General features: G+C 45.1%; 1 protein-coding gene across 3 annotated transcripts in view; it reads right to left on the bottom strand.

Annotated features, from left to right (window-relative positions):
• The window catches only part of mettl22 (methyltransferase 22, Kin17 lysine), a 179005-nt gene that overhangs the window by 75306 nt on the left and 81422 nt on the right, over positions 1–22277 (bottom strand). For all 3 annotated transcript variants that reach the window (XM_070980235.1, XM_070980237.1, XM_070980236.1), the window contains exons 6-8: positions 12857–13001; positions 10869–10940; positions 8780–8833 (exon numbers count right to left, since the gene is read on the bottom strand). In XM_070980235.1, the coding sequence (XP_070836336.1) occupies positions 8780–8833; positions 10869–10940; positions 12857–13001 (271 nt within the window). The remainder of the gene's footprint in view (positions 1–8779; positions 8834–10868; positions 10941–12856; positions 13002–22277) is intronic.

The raw sequence follows: 22277 nt of genomic DNA, 5'->3' as shown, positions 1-22277 counted from the left end.
GGTACCAAGCCCCAAGAAACACAGACACCCTGAACACAAGGGCAGCTGACCTGAGAGAACAGATAAAAGAATCCTGGGGGAACACAACTACCTACCTGCCAAGGCTAAGAGACAAAGTACCAGATGAATCTCTACTGGAAGACGTGAACATGGCACTGCTGACTATATCCACCGAAACCATCACTGAGACCAATCAGCTGATGTATGCAGCGGCAACAGCCATCCTGTGCAGGCTACAAGATGAACAACTGTAGCTGGAAGGAGCAGGGGAACCCTCCATGGAAGAGGACACTGGAGAGCAAGATCACGGCAACAAAGAGGGACGTTAGCTTGCTAACTGAGCTACAGAAAGGTGTAAAGATCAGGAAGGAAGTGCCAAGGAGATACAACAAGCTGTCCATAGATGAAGCTCTGGAGACTGCCAAGCAGAGGCTCACAGCTCTGGCTACCCACCTTAAGAGATACAGCGGAGAAGCCGAGACCAGGAGAATAAATAGACTCTTCTCCAACAACCCAGCAAAGGTCTACTCTCAATGGCAGAGTAGTAAGAAGACCCAGATAGACCCACCAAAGTCTGAAACTGAGCTCTACTGGAAGAGTATCTGGGAGAAGGAGGCATTGCATAACACCAATGCCCAGTGGTTGCTCGAATTAAAAGCAGACCACAGTGGCCTCCCAGAACAGGAACCAGTACAAATTACCACTGCAGACATCCAAGAAAGAGTGTCTAAGATGAAGAACTGGACAGTACCTGGGCCTGACATGATCCATGCCTACTGGCTCAAAAAGCTAACCGCACTCCATGAATGACTGGCAGCACAGATGAATCAGCTGCTAAGATCGGGAACCCACCCAGAGTGGCTGACCCAAGGCCATCATGAAGGACCCACAGAAGGGCCCGGTACCATCCAACTACCGGTGTATAACCTGCCTGAGTACAACATGGAAGCTCCTCAGGCATCATAGTGGCTAAGATGAGTAGGCACATGGATCAGTACATGAGTAGAGCACAGAAAGGAATTGGCAACAACACCAGAGGAGCCAAACACCAACTACTGGTTGACAGGGCAGTCACCCAGAACTGTAAGACCAGAAGTACTAACCTGTGCACTGCCTGGATGGACTACAAGAAAGCCTATGACTAAATGCCACACACATGGATACTGGAGTGCCTAGAACTGTATAAGATCGACAGGACAGTTAGAGCCTTCATCAAGAACTCGATGGGGTTGTGGAAGACAACTCTGGAAGCCAACTCACAGCCAATTACAGTAAGCATCACATTTGGTATATACCAAAGAGATGCACTGTCCCCCCTGCTGTTCCGCATAGGCCTAAACCCCCTCAGCCAGATCATCACCAAGAATGGCTTTGGATACTGATTCTGAAGTGGGACAACAATCAGCCACCTCTTCAACATGGATGACATCAAGCTGTATGCCAAGAGTGAGCGTGACATTGATTCCCTCACTCACCTCAGCAGGATATACAGCAGTGACATCGGGATGTCATTTGGACTGGATAAGTGTGGACAGATGGTGTGCAGAAGAGGGAAAATGATCACCACTGAAGGGGTTGAACTACCTGAAGGCAACATAGCAGATGTTCAGGACAGCTACAAATACCTAGGGATCCCACAGGCAAATGGGAATCATGAGGAGGAAACATGGAGATCAGCCACAGCCAAATACCTTCAGAGGGTGAGGTAGGTCCTGAAGAGTCAGCTGAATGGCAAGAACAAGATCCAGGCAATAAACACTTATGCCCTGCCAGTAATCAGATACCCTGCTGTTATAATATCCTGGCCACTGGAAGAAATGGAGGCTATTGATATCAAGACAAGGAAGCTCCTTACGATGCATGGAGGGTTTCACCCTGAGTCCAGCGTCCTGAGGCTATACACTAAGCAGGAGGAGACAGGAGGCCGCAGACTAGTGAGCGTCAGAGCCACTATCCAAGAGGAAACAGCAAGCCTCTGGGAGTACATCAGGAAGATGCCCCCCAATGAGGACCTGCTGAGTGAATGCCTCAGGCAGCAGAAGCCCAGCAAGGAGGAGCCAGAAAGGTTGGTATGGACAGACAAGCCCCAGCATGGCATGGACCATCAACAGCTTGAGGAAGTGGCTGACATATCGAAAACATACCAGTGGCTGGAAAAGGCTGGACTGAAAGACAGCACAGAGGCACTGATCATGGCTGCACAAGAGCAAGCCTTGAACACAAGGTCAACAGAGGCCGGGATCTCCCTCAAGCTCCAGGCCTCTGGTAGAGGACCCGAGCTTGAAAGGAGGCACAATACCGCCCCAGGCAGGGCGAGGATTTTTTTTTTTTTTTTTTTTTAATAATAATTGTATTTGTATACTCCTCCTTGAGTTTCAGCACCTGAATGATCCTAGAGGCTATGTTGTCTGGGGCTTAATGCCCCTGGTAGGGTCTCCCAAGGCAAACAAGGTTCTCGGTGACTGGTCAGACTAAGAGCGGTTCAAAAGCCCCTTATGACAGAGAAAAAACAAAGGAAGCATACGTCGCCCGGATTGGTGTCACCGGGGCCCCACCCTGGAGCCAGGCCTGGGGTTGGGGTTCGCTCGCGAGCACCTGGTAGCCTCTTTGCCCACGGGACCCGGCTGGGCACAGCCCAAAGGAGCGACGTGGGCCCGCCTTCCCGTAGGCCCACCACGCACAGGAAGAATCAGAAGGGGCCGGTGCTTTGTGATATGGGTGGCTGTCATGGGCGGGGGCCCCGACAACCCAAACCCTGGACAACGACTCTGGCTATGGGGACATGGAATGTCACCTCACTGTGGGGGAAAGAGCCTGAGCTAGTGTGAGAGGTTGAGCGGTACCAGCTGGAGATAGTCGGGCTCACCTCCATGCACAGTCTGGGCTCTGGAACCCAACTCCTTGAGAGAGGTTGGACTCTCTTCTACTCTGGAGTTGCCCGCGGTGAGAGGCGGCAAGCTGGTGTGGGTTTGCTTATAGGCCCCCAGCTCAGCCGCCATGTGTTGGAGTTCTCCCCGCTGAGCGAGAGGGTCGCTTCCCTGCGCCTTCCAGTCGGGGATAGGTCTCTCACTGTTGTTTCGGCCTATGGGCCGAACAGCAGTGCAGAGTACCCGGCCTTCTTGGAGTCCCTGGGAGGGGTACTGGAAAGTGCTCCAACCGGGGACTCCATTGTTCTGCTGGGGGACTTCAATGCTCACGTGGGTAGCGACAGTGATACCTGCAGGGGTGTGATTGGGAGGAACGGCCTCCCCGATCTGAACCCGAGCGGTGTTCTGTTATTGGATTTCTGTGCTAGTCACAGTTTGTCCATAACAAACACCATGTTCAAGCATAAGGGTGCCCATCAGTGCATGTGGCACCAGGACACCCTAGGCCGGAGGTCAGTGATCGACTTTGTAGTCGTATCATCTGACCTCGAGGAAATTCTGGCAAACCATTCGGCGCCTCAGGAAGGGGAAGCAGCTTTCTGTCAACACTGTTTACAGTGGAGATGGGGAGCTGTTGACCTCGACTGGGATATTGTCGGGCGGTGGAAGGAATACTTCAAGGATCTCCTCAATCCCACTGTCATGTCTTCCGTAGAGGAAGCAGAGACTGGGGACTTGGTGGTCGATTCATCCATCACCGGGGCTGAAGTCACTGAGGTAGTTCGCAAGCTCCTCGGTGGCAGAGCACCGGGGGTGGATGAGATCCGCCCTGAGTACCTCAAGTCTCTGGATGTTGTAGGCTTGTCTTGGTTGACACGCCTCTTCAACATCGCGTGGCAGATGGGGACAGTGCCTCTGGACTGGCAGACTGGGGTGGTGGTCCCTCTTTTTAAAAAGGGGGACCGGAGGGTGTGTTCCAACTATCGGGGATCACACTCCTCAGCCTCCCTGGGAAAGTCTATTTCAGGGTACTGGAGAGGAGAATCCGGCCGATAGTCGAACCTCGGATTCAGGAGGAACAATGCGGTTTGCGTCCTGGCCGTGGAACACTGCACCAGCTCTATACTCTCCACAGGGTGCTTGAGGGTTCATGGGAGTTTGCCCAAACAGTCCACATGTGTTTTGTGGACTTGGAGAAGGCATTCGACCGTGTCCCTCGCGTCATTCTGTGGGAGGTGCTCTGGGAGTATGGGGTTGGAGGCCCTCTATTGAGGGCTGTACAGTCCCTGTACAACCGGATCAGGAGCTTGGTCCGCATTGCCGGCAGTAAGTCGGACCTGTTCCTGGTGCATGTTGGACTCCGGCAGGGCTGCCCTTTGTCACTGGTTCTGTTCATCATTTTTATGGACAGAATTTCTAGGCACAGCCAGGGCCAGAGGGGGTTCGGTTCGGGAGCCGCCAGATTTCGTCTCTGCTTTTTGCAGATGATGTTGTCTTGTTGGCTCCCTCAAGCCAGGACCTTCAGCATGCACTGGGGCGGTTCGCAGCCGAGTGTGAAGCAGCTGGGATGAGAGTCAGCACCTCCAACTCCGAGGCCATGGTTCTTGACCGGAAAAAGGTGGCTTGCTCCCTTCAGGTTGGGGGAGAGTTCCTGCCTCAAGTGGAGGAGTTTAAGTATCTTGGGATCCTGTTCACGAGTGAGGGAAGGATGGAGCGTGAGATTGACAGGCGGATCGGTGCAGCGGCTGCAGTAATGCGGTCGCTGTACCGGTCTGTCGTGGTGAAGAAGGAGCTGAGCCGAAAGGCGAAGCTCTCGATTTACCGGTCAATCTACGTTCCTACTCTCACCTATGGTCATGAACTTTGGGTCACGACCGAAAGAACGAGGTCCCGGATACAAGCGGCTGAAATGAGTTTCCTTCGCAGGGTGGCAGGGTGCTCCCTTAGAGATAGGGTGAGGAGCTCTGTCACCCGGGAGGAGCTCAGAGTAGAGTCGCTGCTCCTCCACATCGAGAGGAGTCAGCTGAGGTGGCTTGGGCATCTTTATTGGATGCCCCCTGGACGCCTCCCTAGGGAGGTGGGTGAGATGTGGGATGCAAAATCCAGGAAAACTAGTGCACAGGGCTCGTACAAGTAGCACAAGCGCAAATTACCTCAAAAAATATCACAGTAGTGCAACATTTGGTGGCACGGTGGAACAAGTGGTAACACTGTCGCCTCACAGCTAGAAGGTCCCGGTTCGAATTTCCGCTATGAGCGCTGGTGGCGTGTCCTCCACTATGCCTTCGGTGCCTGCTGCTTGAGGAAAAAAGGGTGTTGTGTCCAATGGCCATGGCAGCCTGATGAGGGAATCACCCTCACCTGAGTGTGTGTGACGTCACCCTGATGGGGAGGGGGGTGTTCCCCAAGTGATTAAGGCCCAGCTGAGGACGCCGTGGATGTGTGCTTCAAGCTCCAGGAGAAGCTTTCTGCTCCCTTCGGTTTTCCCCAAAGTTTTTAACCTTTTTGTAGACAATAAAGAAATTGATTTTAAAGTTAAGAACCGCCTGTTATTCCCTGCACCTCACAAACTGGTGCCGAAAACCCGGGAATGCAATCCAACAGAAGATGATCAAGACTGTGTTGGATCAGAAATTCGACTGAAGCTGCAGGGATAAAGAAAGGGAGAAGCACGGCTGAAGGTGCGCGAATGAAAAGGATCAGAGGGGTCGTTAGAGCTGCCACGACCCGGCTGATGAACAAGATTGATGAGGAACTACGGGAGGAAGAATTGGACTATGATGCTCTTGAAGAACTTATGGAACAGTTAATCCACAAAGAACAAAATTTAGTTGATTACGACAGAGACATTGAAGCAGCAACTGAGGAAAATTATTTAGATGAAGAGATAAACTCAGCGATGGAGTATATGGATCGCATAAGCGCACGGAAGACGAGAATCAAACGCACAATGTGCACGGATGAAGAAGCGGGCAGCACAAGTAACTCCAGTCAAAGAAATTATGTACAAAGAAATCATACAGTAAAGCTCCCAAAATTAAGTATGCAGAAGTTCTCCGGAGAAATAAGTGAGTGGCAAGGGTTCTGGGGTCAGTATAAAACAGCCATACATGATAATGAAGGTCTAAGCAAGACAGATAAATTTAGTTACTTAAAGTCATTTCTATCCCGCACCGCAGTGAGCGCAGTTGCGGGTCTTGCATTATCTAGTGATAATTATGATAATGCAATCAACATGCTTAACGGAAGATTTGGCCGTAAAGACCTAGTGATAAATGCACTCATGAATAAGTTAGTAAGATCTATCTACTGATGCTTTCTTGTTTGCTTTCAGAAGATTTATTTCCAGATGTGGCATCTGTAATGTAATTTACTCTGATAATGCAAGAACATTTAAGAGAGCTGAACAAGATTTAAAGTGTTTATGAGATCTGATGAAAGCTAAGGAAATGCAGGAGTTGTTCACAGAGAAGAGGATTTCTTGGAGATACATTGTGGACCGGGCCGCCTGGTGGGGCAGTATGTGGGAGCGCTTGGTGAGATCCGTCAAGACGTGCCTCCGGAAGGTGCTTGGGAGGTCTTACCTTGAGCGTGAGGAGCTCGAGACATTGCTTTGTGAAGTTGAAGCTGTGATAAACTCTCATCCCTTAACCTATCTTCACACAGAAAGCAGCGAACCCTCACCTCTAACCCCAGCTCATTTCCTAACTGGACAGAGGATTACCACTCTTCCTTCCTGCCCGGCTCACGACTCCAGCATGGATAAAACGAGCGCTGTCCAGCTTAACAGGAGATGGCAGTATCATCAGAGGTTGACTAATAATTTCTGGAATCGTTGGAGGAAGGATTATCTGATGGAGTTTCGTTCCGCGCATTGCGTGAGTAACCTGAACCAATCTGCACCATTCAAGGTGGGAGATGTGTTGTTACATGAAGACAAACAACCAAAACACATGTGGAAATTGGGACGGATAGAAGAAACATTTATAGGAAGAGATGGGAAAATCAGATCTTGTGCTGTCAGACTGCCTTCTCGTTTAATTCTCAGGAGACCGGTCCAGCTACTCTATCCGTTGGAGGTGGATGAATGTTGACCTTAAGATGCAAGTTCATCGGGCCGGAGTTTGTTGTGTCCAATTGCCATGGCAGCCTGATGAGGGAATCACCCTCACCTGAGTGTGTGTGACATCAACCTGATGGGGAGGGGGGTGTTCCTCAAGTGATTAAGGCCCAGCAGAGGACACCGTGGATGCGCGCTTCAAGCTCCAGGAGAAGCTTTCTGCTCCCTTCCGTTTTCCCCAAAGTTTTTAACCTTTTTGTAGACAATAAAGAAATTGATTTTAAAGTTAAGAACCGCCTGTTTTTCCCTGCACCTCACAAAGGGCCTTTCTGTGTGGAGTTTGCATGTTCTCCCGGTGTTCACCCGGGGTATCCCCCATAACTATAACCCCACTAAAAACATGCAAGAAGATCACCACCTGACCAATGGTGATGAAAGGAACTGGGTCCCCGGGCGCCACTGTCGGCTGGCAGCCCACCGCTCCTGGTCTGCTATGGAGGAAGGACGACCAGGATAGGCAAATGCGGAGAAATAATTTCACTAAGCATGGCATGTGTGCAGTCTCCCTCCTGTAACATGTGTGCTGTGATTAATAAAGTAAAAATCTTATCTTATCTTATCTCTTATCATTTGTAGGAATTAGATGACTTACTAATCCTGGGAGTCAGTCTATGAATTGTAAATTCTTCATGGCCCTCTGTCACTGAGAGGAGAAAGAACATCAAAGGGCATCCAATGAGGGACACAGGATAGAGGGGGAAGGTAAAGGTACAATTCACTGTACCTGAGGAGTTTATGGTATAGTATAAACCCTAAAGAAACAGGATGAGTGAACTCCCCCAAAAGGTCGTTGTCTTTGAAGGAAGGTTTATGATTACCAGGTGTGTGTGTGATAACCATCTGTCCTTTTGTTGAAAAGTATAAAAGCCAAGACATTGTGGAGATCTGCAGAGAACACTCTGCATGAGTCTTCCCTCCATGCTGCATGTATTAAAGAGACCTGATTCATCACACCAAGTCTGTAATTCTTCAGAGAATTAGCAACTCTCAACAAGCAACACAGAGAATTTCCCTGACACATTACACAGGGAAGTAGAAGCGCAATCAAGTTATATAAATGCAATTTAAAGATCGTGGGTGGAGAAGCAGCAAACGCCAGCATCCTCTCTCACCACGCGCGTGAATGGCCAGCAAATAAATAAATAAATAAATAAATAAATAAATAAATAAATGAATGAATGAATGAATGAATGAATGAATGAATGAATGTCTGTCTGTCTGTCTGTCTGTCTGTCTGTATATACATACATATATACACGTATATATATATACACGTATATATATATATATATATATATATATATATATATATATATATACGTGTATATATATATGTGTGTGTGTGTGTGTGTGTATATATATATATATATATATATATATATATATATATATATATATATATATATATATATATATATATATATATATATATATATATACACACATGTGTATGTATATGTGTGTGTGTATATATATATGTATGTGTGTGTGTGTGTATATATATATGTATGTGTGTGTATATATGTGTATATATATACATATATATATATATATGGAGCCTATCCCATCTGTCAACAGGCAAGAGGCAGGTACACCCTGGACCGGTTGCCAGTCGATCACAGTGTAGATTACATATAATCCCTATTTCCCGTTTTTGCATAATCCAGTGGGCTGAAAATTCACTGAAAACTGGGATGCATTTTCACTGCACCATTTTATTAGTAAATCATGTGGCTCTAGGTTTATACTGTAGCACATTGATTTGAAAAGCAGAAATAAGTGTGTGTGCTACCTGTACAAAGGTCATGCTGGAGCCAGTCTAGATGTTTCACTCTAACCTCTCCACCTGATGAATAACAAATCAGAGGACATAGTATTAAGCCAAATAAACCGTCATTCCTTAAGGTATATACAGTCATGGAAAAAATTTATTAGACTTGAAACTAGAAAAATTAATATTCTTGTTCATTTTAATGCCTGGTACAACTAAAGGTACATCTGTTTGGACAAATATAATGATAACAACAAAAATGGCTCATAAGAGTTTAATTTAAGACCTGATATCTAGCCAGAGTAGCACGGTGGCTCAAGTGGTAACACTGTCGCCTCACAGCTAGAAGGTCCCCGGTTCGAATCCCACTGTGGCGCTGGTGGTGTGTCCTCCACCATGCCTTTGGTGCTGCTGCTCGAGGAAAAAAGGGGGCCTTTCTTTGCATGTTCTCCCCGTGTTCACCCGGGTTTTCCTCTGTAATAACCCCCACTAAAAACATCTTCTTGCAAGTGGTGCAAGAACATCACCACCTGACCAATGGTGACGAAAAAAAATGGTCTGCCGTGGAGGATTGACAGTCCAAAGATGGGTCAAATGCGGAAATATAATTTCACGAGAAGCATGGCGTGTAGTGTGCAACTAACTCACTGTGTGGTGTGATCAATAAAGTACGTTTCTTCTTCTTATTTTCCATGGTTTTCTTGATAATAACCAAAATCACTTAAGTTCTTACATCAATAGCTATGACATTGTACTGCCAAAAACAGTGCTTTTAGGCATTCCATGTTTTCTTTTCTGTCTGTTAGTCACATGATACACATAGGAATTAGTACTTGATTGCTTAACCATTGTTTTTGATGACTGCAGCCATGCGCCTTGGCATGCTCTCCACCAGCTTCTGACATTGTTCTGCTGTCACAGCAGCCCATTCCTGTTGCAAAAATGTAAACAAATTTGCTTTGTTTTTGGGCTTGTGGTTCTCCATTTTGAGTTTGATGATGTTCTACAGGTTTTCAATTGGATTCAAATCTGGTGATTGAGCAGACCAAGGCATGGTTTGAATGTTCTGGTTCTCCATCCAGGCTTTAACTGACCTTGCCGTGTGGCAAGGGGCAATGTCTAGTTGGAAAATCCAGTCATTCGAAGCAGGAAAGAGTTTATCAGCTGATGGAAAAAGACCTTAGCCCAATCATCAACAGTCCAATCCTTGTGATCCCTAGCAAAGAGTAACCAGACCTTCCGTGCCCTGTGTGACTTCAGACCAGCTTCAAGAAGTCGGTTTCAAACTGTCCTTGCTGAACAAGTGACATTTCTCAACAGTGCCCCCTCATTTTTAAGGTCCCTAGAGGTCTAACAACGATTCCTGACACAGGAACGGATGAGTGCATGGTCCTCTCGTGGGGTAGAAAGACGTTTCCTGCCTCGACCAGCTAGCAATTTGGTAGTACCATGTTCGGCTTGATTTTTCTTGGTGTAACAGCTGTCCAACGGTTGTCTTGGAGATCTTCAGTTTTTTGGCTACCTGTCTCTCGCTCATGCCAATTTCCAGCAGTGACAAGATGGCTGCTTCACATAATTCTTTTGTTTTAGGCATTATGTGAGAGCTGACAACTTCTGAGTTGTGCTACGGCTTGAATGTAAGCAGGAAACCACTCTAGGCCTTTGCATGTGCAGTGCTGCTTATGACATGAAATGGCCTCTTATATACCCTGGGAATATGATTAAGCTTAAGCATGTCAAATAGGACACAAAGTATTGTGGAATCAGCTGCATTTTTTTGTCGTGTTCATTGTATTCTTCAGGTAATATACCTTTAGTGGTATCAGGCATTAAAATGAACAAGAAATTAAAGAAAACAAAGGTGGTCTAATATTCTGTATTTAGTGACAGTATTATTGTTGGCTATATGTAAGCAAGGGAAACATGATTTGAGTAATTATGAGGATCATAATTGTCTCCTACTGATATATTATCACAAAATGGCAGCAAATTGGCAATATATTACACTTAGACACCAGTGCCCATGGCATCCGCTGCAACTGGAAAAAAACTGAGAAAGAAATAAGGGAAAAATAATAAGTAATCTGGCACACTTCTCTTCACATCTCACCTGAAGTTTCCATCATGTGTCTGTTTAATGTTACATTTCTCTTGCACATGCTTAGAAGGTCTTCTCCAACATCTGTAAAACAAAGTTAGGTGTTTCAGCATGAAAACAAAAACAAAATTAAAAAAAGTAAGATGATAGTAGATGAGAGGTCTATTTTGCTCAGCATACTTTTGCTGAACTGCATTTCTGCAATCCCCCACCCCTGATAGCCTTCAATTTTTAATTTGTTTTCCAGTCTAGAAAAGCACAAGTGAGCCAAGATCATTACTGAACCACAACTGTGCAACTGGACTCTAAATTACTTGGGAACCCTATTCTCTTTATACTCTTCTCTTTCGGCAGTCTAGACTGAATAGGTTTGAGCTGTGTCCGTATATAGTATGTGTACCTGATATTGTGTGATCCAGTTCCAGTAGAACTAACCGAAAGCTAACCTTCTTTCTCATTCGAAAGCTTTAAGAATTAATTACAGACTGTCATAGGCATTACTGTACAGTTAACCCTGAAACATGATCTGTTCCTATTTAAATCTACACAGCTTCCAATTTATTTACAAGTGACTGGTAATTCCTCATATTGTTATTCAGCTGTTGCTCAGAGGTATCTTTGTCTCTTTCTGCACTTGCAATTGTCAGTCTTGTTGAACCACTGTACAGTGCTGTACTCTGTGTATAAGACTTTACTTTTTGGAACCCCTTCATACAAAATAACATCTATGTGCTAAGAGGACTTTGTTCAACCTAAAAGCATGAAAGACAATTCAAAAATGGAGTAGTCCTCTCAGCCATTCGAATTAAACATTTGCGACAGGCACTTGTTTTTGGCAATAAATGTCCTCCTCAAATTCACTTTAGTCTCCACAGTTTAAAACATGTTCAGCTCCAGGTTGTTGTGACTGCATCAGAGGTCAAGCTGTTTTAGCCTGTTTTTAATAGACAGGAGGTTAAAACAGCATGGGAGAGAAAAGAGCAGCGGACAGAGCACAAATCACAGGGGGGCACCAGCATTGATTGACCAGGTGCTGGGCGTGATTTATCCCAGCCTTACCTACTACTTCTTGTCTGTCAGAAAGTTTGCGATCCAGGTGGAGGTGGGTGCAGTGAACTAGGTGAATTTCAATTTGTCTTTGGGGAGTTGCAGTGTTGCAGGAAGTAGTACAGTCCAAGGTTAACATTATTATTCCCTGACCTGTTTGCCTGTTAGGCAAACTGCAGATGGTCCAGCAGGGACAAACAAAAAACATTTTGTTTCCTGCACTGTAGCACAGTTTAACTGGCACTACAGTGTATTTACCTGCCTCGCACCTCCTCCATGACCCATAAAATGACACTGCTCCTCCAGCTAAGATCTCTCAAAAACTTTATGGGCGTGTTAAAATTTGTGAAAAAGTAAGGGACTTTCAAATATTCCACAATTGCTCTCTGGTGATTGTATTTGGATAAAGAGAGATGAAGACTGAACAGACAAACAAAAAAGAAAATGTAGAAGAGAAAGCAAGACAAAGGCAGCTATAACATTCCTGAATGATGATCAGAGCTAATTACGCCAGATATTTCAACTACTGTGCTGTGGATTATGTCAATATCTTTGAATTTCTAAGTTAAACAACTGAGATTTCTGTGAATGGACTTGAGCATGGAATGCCATTCTTGAGCTTCAGGTCAGTGTGTGTGTGTGTGTGGCATAATAATTTCTGAATTCTTTGTCTTTGTCTGAGCTGTCACAAACTCAGAAATCTCACAATTTCAGTCTACATCAGCCATCATGTGACTACTCTTTTGTCAGCTCGATTCACTGATGAAAACCATGAGACAATATTGAAAGCTAAAAAAAAAAAAAAAAAACACAATACAGACCTTTGACGAGCACCTTCTAAACTCAAGCTGATTTAGTGGTATTCACAGAATTCTCAGCTGCCAATCCAAATATAATAACCTATTAATCTACATCTACAATTTAATTAGGACATCTTCTTGATGGCATTATACCTGTGCAGTACACTGTTTTGGCTAAGGTTGACATGATGATGCTGGTTAAGCCTGTTCCAGCTCCAAGCTCTAGGACTGTAGCACCTCTGAACACGGTCGGCTTAGAGAGGATGAAGTCAGCCAAGAGGAGTGCCCCTCGCCACACCTGATATGAGCAAAAAAGACACATTGATTTAATGCCTTCTTAATATTAACCACCACTTGTACAAACAATTCATGGAACAGTTCAACATTAACTGTTTTCATTAACAATACAATGAAAATACCTTTAACGTCTTACCTCAACAACTTCATAGATATCTCTAAACATATGCTTATTCTGAATTGATGCCAGCAATATGTTTCAAACAAGTTAGGACGGGGGCAAAAACGACAAACAAAACTTGGAATTCTCCAAAAACACGTATTTGGAACATTCCACAGCTGAACAGGTTAATTGGTGACAGTATTTCAATTAGGTCTGAAAGAGTCATCCTTGAAAGGCTCAGTCATTCACAAGCAAGGATGGGGTCTTGTTCATCACTGATTACATTCTGTTTTTATTTACATTTTACCCAGATTCCCAACTTTTTGGAATCAGGGTTTTACATGAAACATTAAATATCATCAGCTAATACATAAATTATTTCAAATATACATCTACTAAATGAGGGCTGCACGGTGGCCCAGCAGGTAGTGTGCGTGCCTCACAGCAAGAAGGTTGCAGATTCGATTCCCGGGTCGGGCCTTTCTGTGTGAAGTTTGCATGTTCTTCCCGTGCATGCGTGGGTTCTCTCCAGGCACTCCGGCTTCCTCCCACAGACCAAAAACATGCTCATTAGGTTGATTGGTGACTCTAAATTGCCCCTAGGTGTGAGTGTGAGTGTGAATGGTGTGTGTATGTGCCCTGCGATCGACTGGCGACCGGTCCAGGGTGTACCCTGCCTCTCGCCTGTTGACCCCGAAAGGGATAAGCGGCATAGAAAATGGTTGGATGGATCTACTAAATGATTGCAACCCACTAGAATCTTTAGAATCAGAAAAGCCTTTATTGCCACGTATGATTTTACACATACGAGGAATTTGCTTGGGTGAAGTTGGTGCATGACACATCTGGTAAAAAATAAGCTATTAAAGTAGTAAAAAATATAACTAGTGCTGTCAAAAATATTGCGTTATTACTGCATTAACGCAAATAAATTTTAATGGCGTCATTTTTTTTTATCGCGTGATTAAAGCTCTTAGTGACCTAGTGAACTTGTAGTTTTTAATAAGCTGTGGCCACTGCTAGTAACGTTAGGAAAACTACAGGAAACAAAATAAGAGGCATGCCCCACGTACATGTTTGGTCTTGCTCGCTAGCTGTAAAAGAGTAGGCTACCGGTTTGTGTGGATGTCAAGCGCGAAATGCCGAATTGGATGCGAACAAGATTCTAAATGGGAAGTTTAGTTTCAAAAAGTTGTCAGATGGGTCGACTGACAACACCAAAGTTATCTGTGTGTATTGTTAGTGTGAACTGAGTTATCACTGTAGCACATCTAGTCTGAAATACCACTTGATGGCCAAACACACAGCTAATGTCAATTCTCCGCCACCTCCTTGTCAAAAAGAGGCGACAATGGATGGCTTTCAACAGAGGCATGTAGATGCTATTATGTTCAAAGGAAACTAAAGAAAGGAAAGTTTAAGCCATGCTTTAACTGCACTATAGCTTGGGTCCTAGTTTACAATGATGTGCACTTTGTAACTTTATCTTGTATTACCCTGTTTTGATCCCTTAGAAAGGGCTGTTGAAGGGGCTTTTTTGTAACCAAGTTTTTATTTTTTTGTCATCTGTTTATTGACAGTCTTAAGTTGTGTGAGATTTTGCTTCAACTGTGAATGACTGCTCAAAGTGAGAATGTAAGTGTGAAATATAAAATTGAAAATTATTTTCAATAAAAAAACATTTGCACAAAGCAAGCCTATCCACTTTTCCATGTTGATAAGAGTATTAAAATTATAATTAATGGGAAATTTAGAACAGATAAAAATGTGATATTAATTTGCGATTAATTGCGAGTTAACTATGACATTCATGAGATTAATCGCGATTAAATATTTTAATCGATTAACAGCACTAAATATAACAATACAAATATACATACACAAGTCTTTTTTTTTTCTTCTGAAACACAGTCTATTTTTTTCAGAAAGAAGTCCAAGCTGAGCGTTAATGTAATCAGAAAGCCTTTATTAGTCCCCCGGAAGGGAAATTTCATTTCAGTCACATCCCGTCCAAGAAACATGAAAAAAACAATGACACATAACATGGGGAGTACAGGAACAGGAGAACTGTGGGTCTGCACAATCCAGCAATCAGCGCCCCGTTTACTTAGATAAGAAAAAGGAGAACAAGAGGGAGGAAGAGGCAAAAAAAAGCAAATCCCAAACTAGACTCCTGTGTGTGTATGTATGTGTGTGTGTGTGTGTGTGTGTGTGTGTGTAGGGTGGGGGGGCAAAGTGTGGGATTAGGAAAAAAACACCTCAGCACACAAGCAACATAATAAGACATTACAACAAAACTCAAAGACTTGCACATGTGGGAGCGGGTGGGGGGGGGGGGGGGGGGGGGGGTTCACAGCACAGACACAGAGGGGGCATGCACGCAGCCACATTACGGCGTCTCGCAGCAACCCTCCGTGCTATACTACGACAAGGAAAGGAAGGGGGAAGGAGCCACGAAGGCGTTGACTTTGAGGGGAGTGTGTGTGTTATATGTGTCTTCGTGTGTGTGTATGTGTAAGCCCATGTACATCATCTCTGCTCAGTCCCAACCCATTGTCTCTTCCGTCTGATGACTGATGACGAAGACACAGCCGTAGCCATGGAGACGACCTCGGAGAGTTCTGATCCAGAAACAAAGTTCACGGGAGTAGAGGATGTTTGGGGGAGGAGATAGGGCCAGAGCGTCCTGTCTGCATAACATCCAGGAGAGTGGAGAGATGCCGACCTTGAGAAGGCCAGTTATCTCGGGGAGCCAATGAAGATAACAATTTGTTTAGGTTAGGCCAACACTGCAATTTTCGTCTGCCTTGAGTCTTTCTGAGTCTCTCGGTGGCTGTAATTCAAATATATCCAAATTCGGTGGTCAATTTGATCCAAGCTGAGCTGACAACTTCTCCAAGTTGGAATCCACCCTGTGAAGGAGTTCAGAATTCGCATCCAGCTAGCGATTTTGATCAAGAATCGCATCCAGTTTGCGACCGATCTCACTTATTGCTTGAGTCTGAGTGTTGACAGCCCTGCACATTCCCTCAACCATGACGGGCAGCCTCTCGGTAGCCAAGTGTCCTGCCATCAACTTCCAAACTTTGCGATAAATCAGGAAGCTGATAACTCCAGACAGCAGAAAGCCTGTTATCATAAATCCAAATGTGTAGACATCTTCAACATCCTCAACGGAAAGGATCGACAGGCACACGATCCTCCACCTTTCCCAGGAGTCCATCGTGTATCCGGCTGCAGACGTTCTGTCAGGGCAGGAGGGCTCACCTTGACCCAGTCTCTTTGTCGAGAAAATTTGGTCGATTGCATTGAGAGACCAGCTAATCAAATCCATGATTTTGGGTTTTCGGAGAGAATGCAGAGAGAGGCTCCAATAGATCAGACACAGACCGCACAAGACAAGAGCAGCAGCAGCAGGGCAGATAAGGGCAGGGAGGGAGCAAGAGAAAAAGCGTTGAGAGCCTGAAGTAATGCATAGAGTTATGGCAATGGCAAATGGCAAATCAATGTGACAAGATGAGTAGAGATGAAGTGTGAAGAGTGTCGGGGGGGGATTCCGGGCCTTGTTGATCAGGCTACAGCAGACAGGAAAAAACTGTTCTCGTGGCGTGAGGTTTTGGACCTGATGGACCACAGCCTCCTGCCAGAGGGGAGTGTCTCAAAGAGTTTGTGTCTGGGGTGAGAGGGATCAGCCACAATCTTTCCTGAATCGCCTCAGGGTCCTGGAGGCGTACAGGTCCTGAAGAGATGGAAGATTGCAGTCAATCACCTTCTCTGCAGACCAAATGACACGCTGAAGTCTGCCCTTGTCCTTGGCGGTAGCAGCAGCGTACCAGATGGTGATGGAGGAGGTGAGGATGGACTCAATGATGGCTGTGTAGAAGTGCACCATCATTGTCTTTGGCAGATTGAATTTCTTCAGCTGCCGTAGGAAGTACATCCTCTACTCTGCTTTCTTGATGAGGGAGCTGATGTTCGGCTCCAACTTGAGGTCCTGGGAGATGATAGTTCCCTGGGAAGGTAAGGACTCCACAGTGTCAATAGTGGAGTCACAGAGGGTGATGGGGACAGGTGAGGCTGAGTTCCTGTAGTCCACAACTATCTCCACTGTCTTAAGAGCATTGAGCTCTAGGTTGTTCTGGTTGCACCAGGTCACCAGATCGTCAACTTCCCACCTGTAGGCAGACTCGTCTCCATCAGAGATGAGTCTGATGAGGGTGGTGTCATCTGCAAACTTCAGGAGCTTGACGGACTGGTGACTGGAGGTGCAGCTGTTCGTACACAGGGAGAAGAGCAGAGGAGAAAGAACGCAGCCCTGGGGGGATCCGGTGCTGATGGTCTTTGAGTTGGAGATGTGTGAAGCTTCACGCGCTGTTTCCTGTCAGACAGGAAGTCTGTATTCCACCTGCAGGTGGAGTCAGGCACGCTTAGCTGGGAGAGCTTCTCCTGAAGCAGAGTTGGGATGATGGTGTTGAAAGCAGAACTGAGATCCACAAACAGGATCCTGCGTAGGTTCCTGCAGAATCCAGGTGCTGGAGGATGAAGTGGAGGGCCAAGTTGACTACATCATCTACAGACCTGTTGGCTCTGAAGGCAAACTCCAGGGGCTCCAGGAGAGGGTCGGTGATGTCCTTGAGGTGTGAGAGCACAAGGCGCTCAAAGGACTTCATGACCACAGAGGTCAGGGCGATGGGTCTGAAGATGTTAAGTCCTGTGGTCCTTGGCTTCTTGTGAACTGGGATGATGGCTGAAGACTTGAAGCAGGCTGGCATGTGACATGTCTCCAGTGAGGTGTTAAAAATGAATGGTTGCTGGACTGTCCCTTTGTCTTTCAAAGCGGCAGTAGAACTCGTTCAGGTCGTTGGCTAGGCGTCGATCATTGATTGAGTGGGGGGCTTAAGGCTTGTAGTAGATAATCTGCCTGAGTCCTTTCCAGATGGACACAGAGTTGCTAGCTGAGAACTGGTGTTGGAGCTTCTCAGAGTACAGTCATTTCACCTCTTTCACCACCTTGCTAAACTTGTACTTTGACTCTTTGAATCTGTCCTGTCCCCACTCCTGAAGGCCTCTTCCTTTGACAAACCTGAGCTTGGCTGTGAACCAGGGTTTGTCATTGTTGTAACTCACCCTGGTGCGTGATGAAACACAGCAGTCCTCACAGAAACTGATGTAGGACGTCACAGCCTCCATGCACTCATCTAGACTGTTGGTAGCAGCCCTGAACACATCCCAGTCAGTAGAGTCCAAACACGCCTGGAGATCCTCCACAGCCTCACTGGTCCACTTCTTTGATGTCCTCACTACAGTTTTGCAGAGCTTTAGTTTCTGCCTGTACGCAGGAATCAGGTTGACCATGACGTGGTCAAAGTGGCCCAGTGCAGCATGGGGGATGGCGTGATAAGCATCCCTGACTGTGGTCTAACAGTGATCCAGAATATTCTCCTCTCTGGTCGGGCATTTAATAAACTGTCTGTATTTAGGGAGTTTGTTGGTGAGGTTACCTTTGTTAAAGTCACCAAGGACAGTAACTAAAGAGTCCGGGTTGGTCTGCTCCACACACAGTATCTGGTCTTCGAGTATACGCTGTGCGTCCTGCATGTTGGCCTGCAGCGGGATGTAAACGCGGGCCAGAATGAAGCAAACTCACGGTGTGAATAAAAAGACTTACAGTTATAAGGTTACGATTAGGTTATCACATTTTTAAGAAGTGGCTCACCTTATCGTGTAAGAAAATAAGGCACAATTTGTTAACACGGTGACTACACAGAAAAGACAAACTGAACAAAAACTGGATACGATTAGCTTTATTAAGTTAAGAAGTTTAGGTCGGAGTTAGGTAAAGTAGGTTTGTGTTGAAAGGGTGTGGAATGTTTTCTTTGTAACATGTACATTTATGAATGTTTTAGTTTTACTGCAAACAGGGACTGTGCCTTTCTTGTAGTAGCTGACTGACAATACACTAAAGAGTAGTAAATCACATGCATATGTACAAATACAAGACAAAATTAACATGGTTAACACATTACTGTTTTTGTGTTTAGTTGCTAAATTACACAAAGAAAAGGTGCTACTGTAGCTGACAGTGTGACTGTATGTGAGGGGGTGATGCACATGAAGCTGGCTTCAGTGCCATCTCGTCATCTGGAGTTGTTGACCCTCGATTATTGCTGAATTTTGTGAAGTAGTAATAACTGCAAATAACACATCTGATCATGTTAAATGAAAGCATATATTAGAGTTCTCCAAATTTAACCACAAAGATATAAGATTATGAGATCTTATTGTCAATAATGTGTTCTCAGTCACAGTTAAATTTGTAAATGCATTTTTCAACACTTTCAAAAACAGTCTCTGGTGCATGGGATGCCCCCTTGACTCAGTGGAGGTGGTAGGAGAGAGGAGGATGATGGCTAAGCTGTCATCCATGATTGAGAACGACTCCCACCCCCTGCAGGACACTTTAACAGCACTGGAGAGCTCCTTCAGCGAGAGACTGCTTCACGTGTATGAAGGAACGCTATCGCAGGTCCTTCTTTCCCGCAGCTGTCTTTACACACCAGCAGTGCTCCCAGTAGACCACACACTCACAAGACTTTCATTATGACTGCACTATAATACACATTAACTGTGTTCATTCATACTGTGAAAATATTTGCTCAGGTGAATTTCAACTTAGGGTGCAATATATCAATTCCTATGTGCAATATAGGAACCTATTCACTATCAATACTCCAGTCAGGAGAACTATCATTCAATGTGCAATATCAGTACTGAATGTTCATATTCAGATCAATGTGCAATCATATCAAGGTGCAATGTTCATATCAATGTGAAATATCAGTATTGTTTGTTTACATTTCATTATTCCTTGTTTATATTGTTTATATTGTGTGGTTTGATATTTAATGTCCTCTTACTGACACCCTCTATGTTTGCTATCCACTTTTGCTGCTGTAATACCTGAAATTTCCCCACTATGGGACTAATAAAGGTATATCTTATCTTATCTTATGTAAATCTTAAAACATGATGTTCTCATGTGTACAGGGAAGCGGAACTTTTCCCAAATGATGACATAAGCTGTCCATTGAGGGTAACAGGCTATATGCCAGTAAACCTGTGAAAACAACCCAATAACTTTCTCTGTGATCATTTATTTTGAATGCCAACATATATATACATATGTTTATTGTTATTAAATTGGATTTCTGATTATTTTTTGAGAGATGACACCTGTTATGGCTGTGGTTCCTGGCTATGTTTGTTTTTTTTTTTTTTCCTGTTTCCTCTTTTTCTTATGTGCGTCCAGGGCTGGAGCGTGGCAGGGGCGGAGCTGATCTCCTTCGCGGTAAGCGGTGAGTCGACACACCTGTCTCTAATTTCCCTCATTATGGTCCGCCTTCTTAAGCATGCTGCTCCCATACTCTGTTGCCAGTTGATCTTTTGTCCTTGCCTCTGTGTCTCGCCAGATCAGATCTCTCGGCCTCTGCCATGTGTCCTTCAGCCCGGGCGTCCGCACGCTGTGCTCCCGGTATTCTCGTGAGTTTTGGTTTCTGCCTGTGAGCATTTTCCCTGTTGGAGTTTTTGGTGGTTTTTTGTGTGTCTGTTGAGTTTCTCCAGCACTGGTCGTTTTTGGTTTGCCTGAGAGCCTTTTTCCCCGAAGAGGAGTTTTGTGTTTCTTCCTGCGCTGACCGGCTCCGCACCTCTCAAGGAGACGAGTGACTCTACACGGTGTCTGTTGAGTTTCCTCCAGCACCTGTTGTTCTCTGTGGCCTGAGTGCTTTCCCGTTTAACAGTGTTTTTTGTTCTCCTTATCCAGAAGCTGTCGAGTGACATCCAATGGGGCTGCCTCCTTAGTTTGGACATTCGCCATCGGGCTGATTATCATTTTTTCCTTTCTCTAATAAACTGTTATCCCTGCTCTCCGCATCTGAGTCCTGTGTTCCAGTGCCGGTCGCAACAACACCTCAGTTTTGATGTTTTATGACTGTAGCACAGAAGCATGGAAATGGCTCACCAGAGTAACTGGCTGTGTGTGCAGGCCAGTCACAGGTTAGTCAGCCATATGACAGAAAATTACTGAAATGTATATGTAAAATTGCTGAGTCGCTTTTAAATCATCTGCTCAATAATATTCAAAAAAAGCCAATGCAAACTATGATGTGAGAGACAGTACAGACTGTCCAGTTGTAAAGATTAGAAGACTTTGGGGTGTCCCAATTTCTTGAGATATGCTTGGTTCAACTGGTTCAGAGAGAAAAAAAATAGCAATGAAAAGCCATAAACTACCCTCTTTTTGACCTTGTTGTCATGGCAGTGCATATAGTCAGGCAAGTGGAAGGGGCATTGGCAAGCTGACAGGAAAATTACTGCCTTTGATGAGTGTGGCATGTGTGTGCTCCTTTGTAACAGTTCTGTAATTCTTGCAAGGTAACAGAGACTGACCAAAGACTTTTTAACCATCAGCTGAGCTGTCTGTCCCACTCCTTATCAAATGTTGGTTGGTTTTATCTTGTTCAGGTGGACATAGGTCACTACAAAAATGATATGGGAGCTCTAATGTGGATGAAAATTATTTGACCAAAAACTTAACCAGACCATCAGCCAGGAGGTTCTTACTAATCAAGATTGGCATCAGTGTACTGTGTTAGACAAGTGTGATTTTGAGGTGAACAATTGCCTAAAGGCTTCTGAGAAAAACGGTAAATGGACTGCAATTACAGAGCACTTTTGTAGTCTTCTGATGACTGACATGCCATATCAGCATTCACTCCTTCATCCATTTAGACACATACACAGTAATGACAGAGGTTGCCTTGCAAGGTGCAAGGTATTATCGACGTTGATCTACTCAGGCTGGCCTGTTGGTTTCACAAGCAACCATTGGATGATTCCACAGGCATTTTAAACATTTTAAAAGGAAACCCTCATTTGATTGGATAGCAACTCCAATCACATGAGTGAGTGATAATGTGATTATCACCCTGAAGGTGGCACGGCAGATAGCAATGCTTGGACATTGACTGGTGTAACAGATATGCACCATCTATCTGAAAAAATAAAGAAACATGGGCTGTCGAAGATCCATGTGGATTGCTGCTTGAGATTGTCATCTTTTGGGAGGGTGAACATTGCCACTCAACTGGATGAGGGATACAGGCCAGCTGTTCATAG

This window comes from Chaetodon trifascialis, chromosome 15, assembly GCF_039877785.1.
Source record: "Chaetodon trifascialis isolate fChaTrf1 chromosome 15, fChaTrf1.hap1, whole genome shotgun sequence".
Taxonomy (NCBI): Eukaryota; Metazoa; Chordata; class Actinopteri; order Chaetodontiformes; family Chaetodontidae; genus Chaetodon; species Chaetodon trifascialis.
The sequence above is the reverse complement of the archived record's forward strand: the minus strand, read 5'-3'. Positions and strand labels throughout refer to the sequence as shown.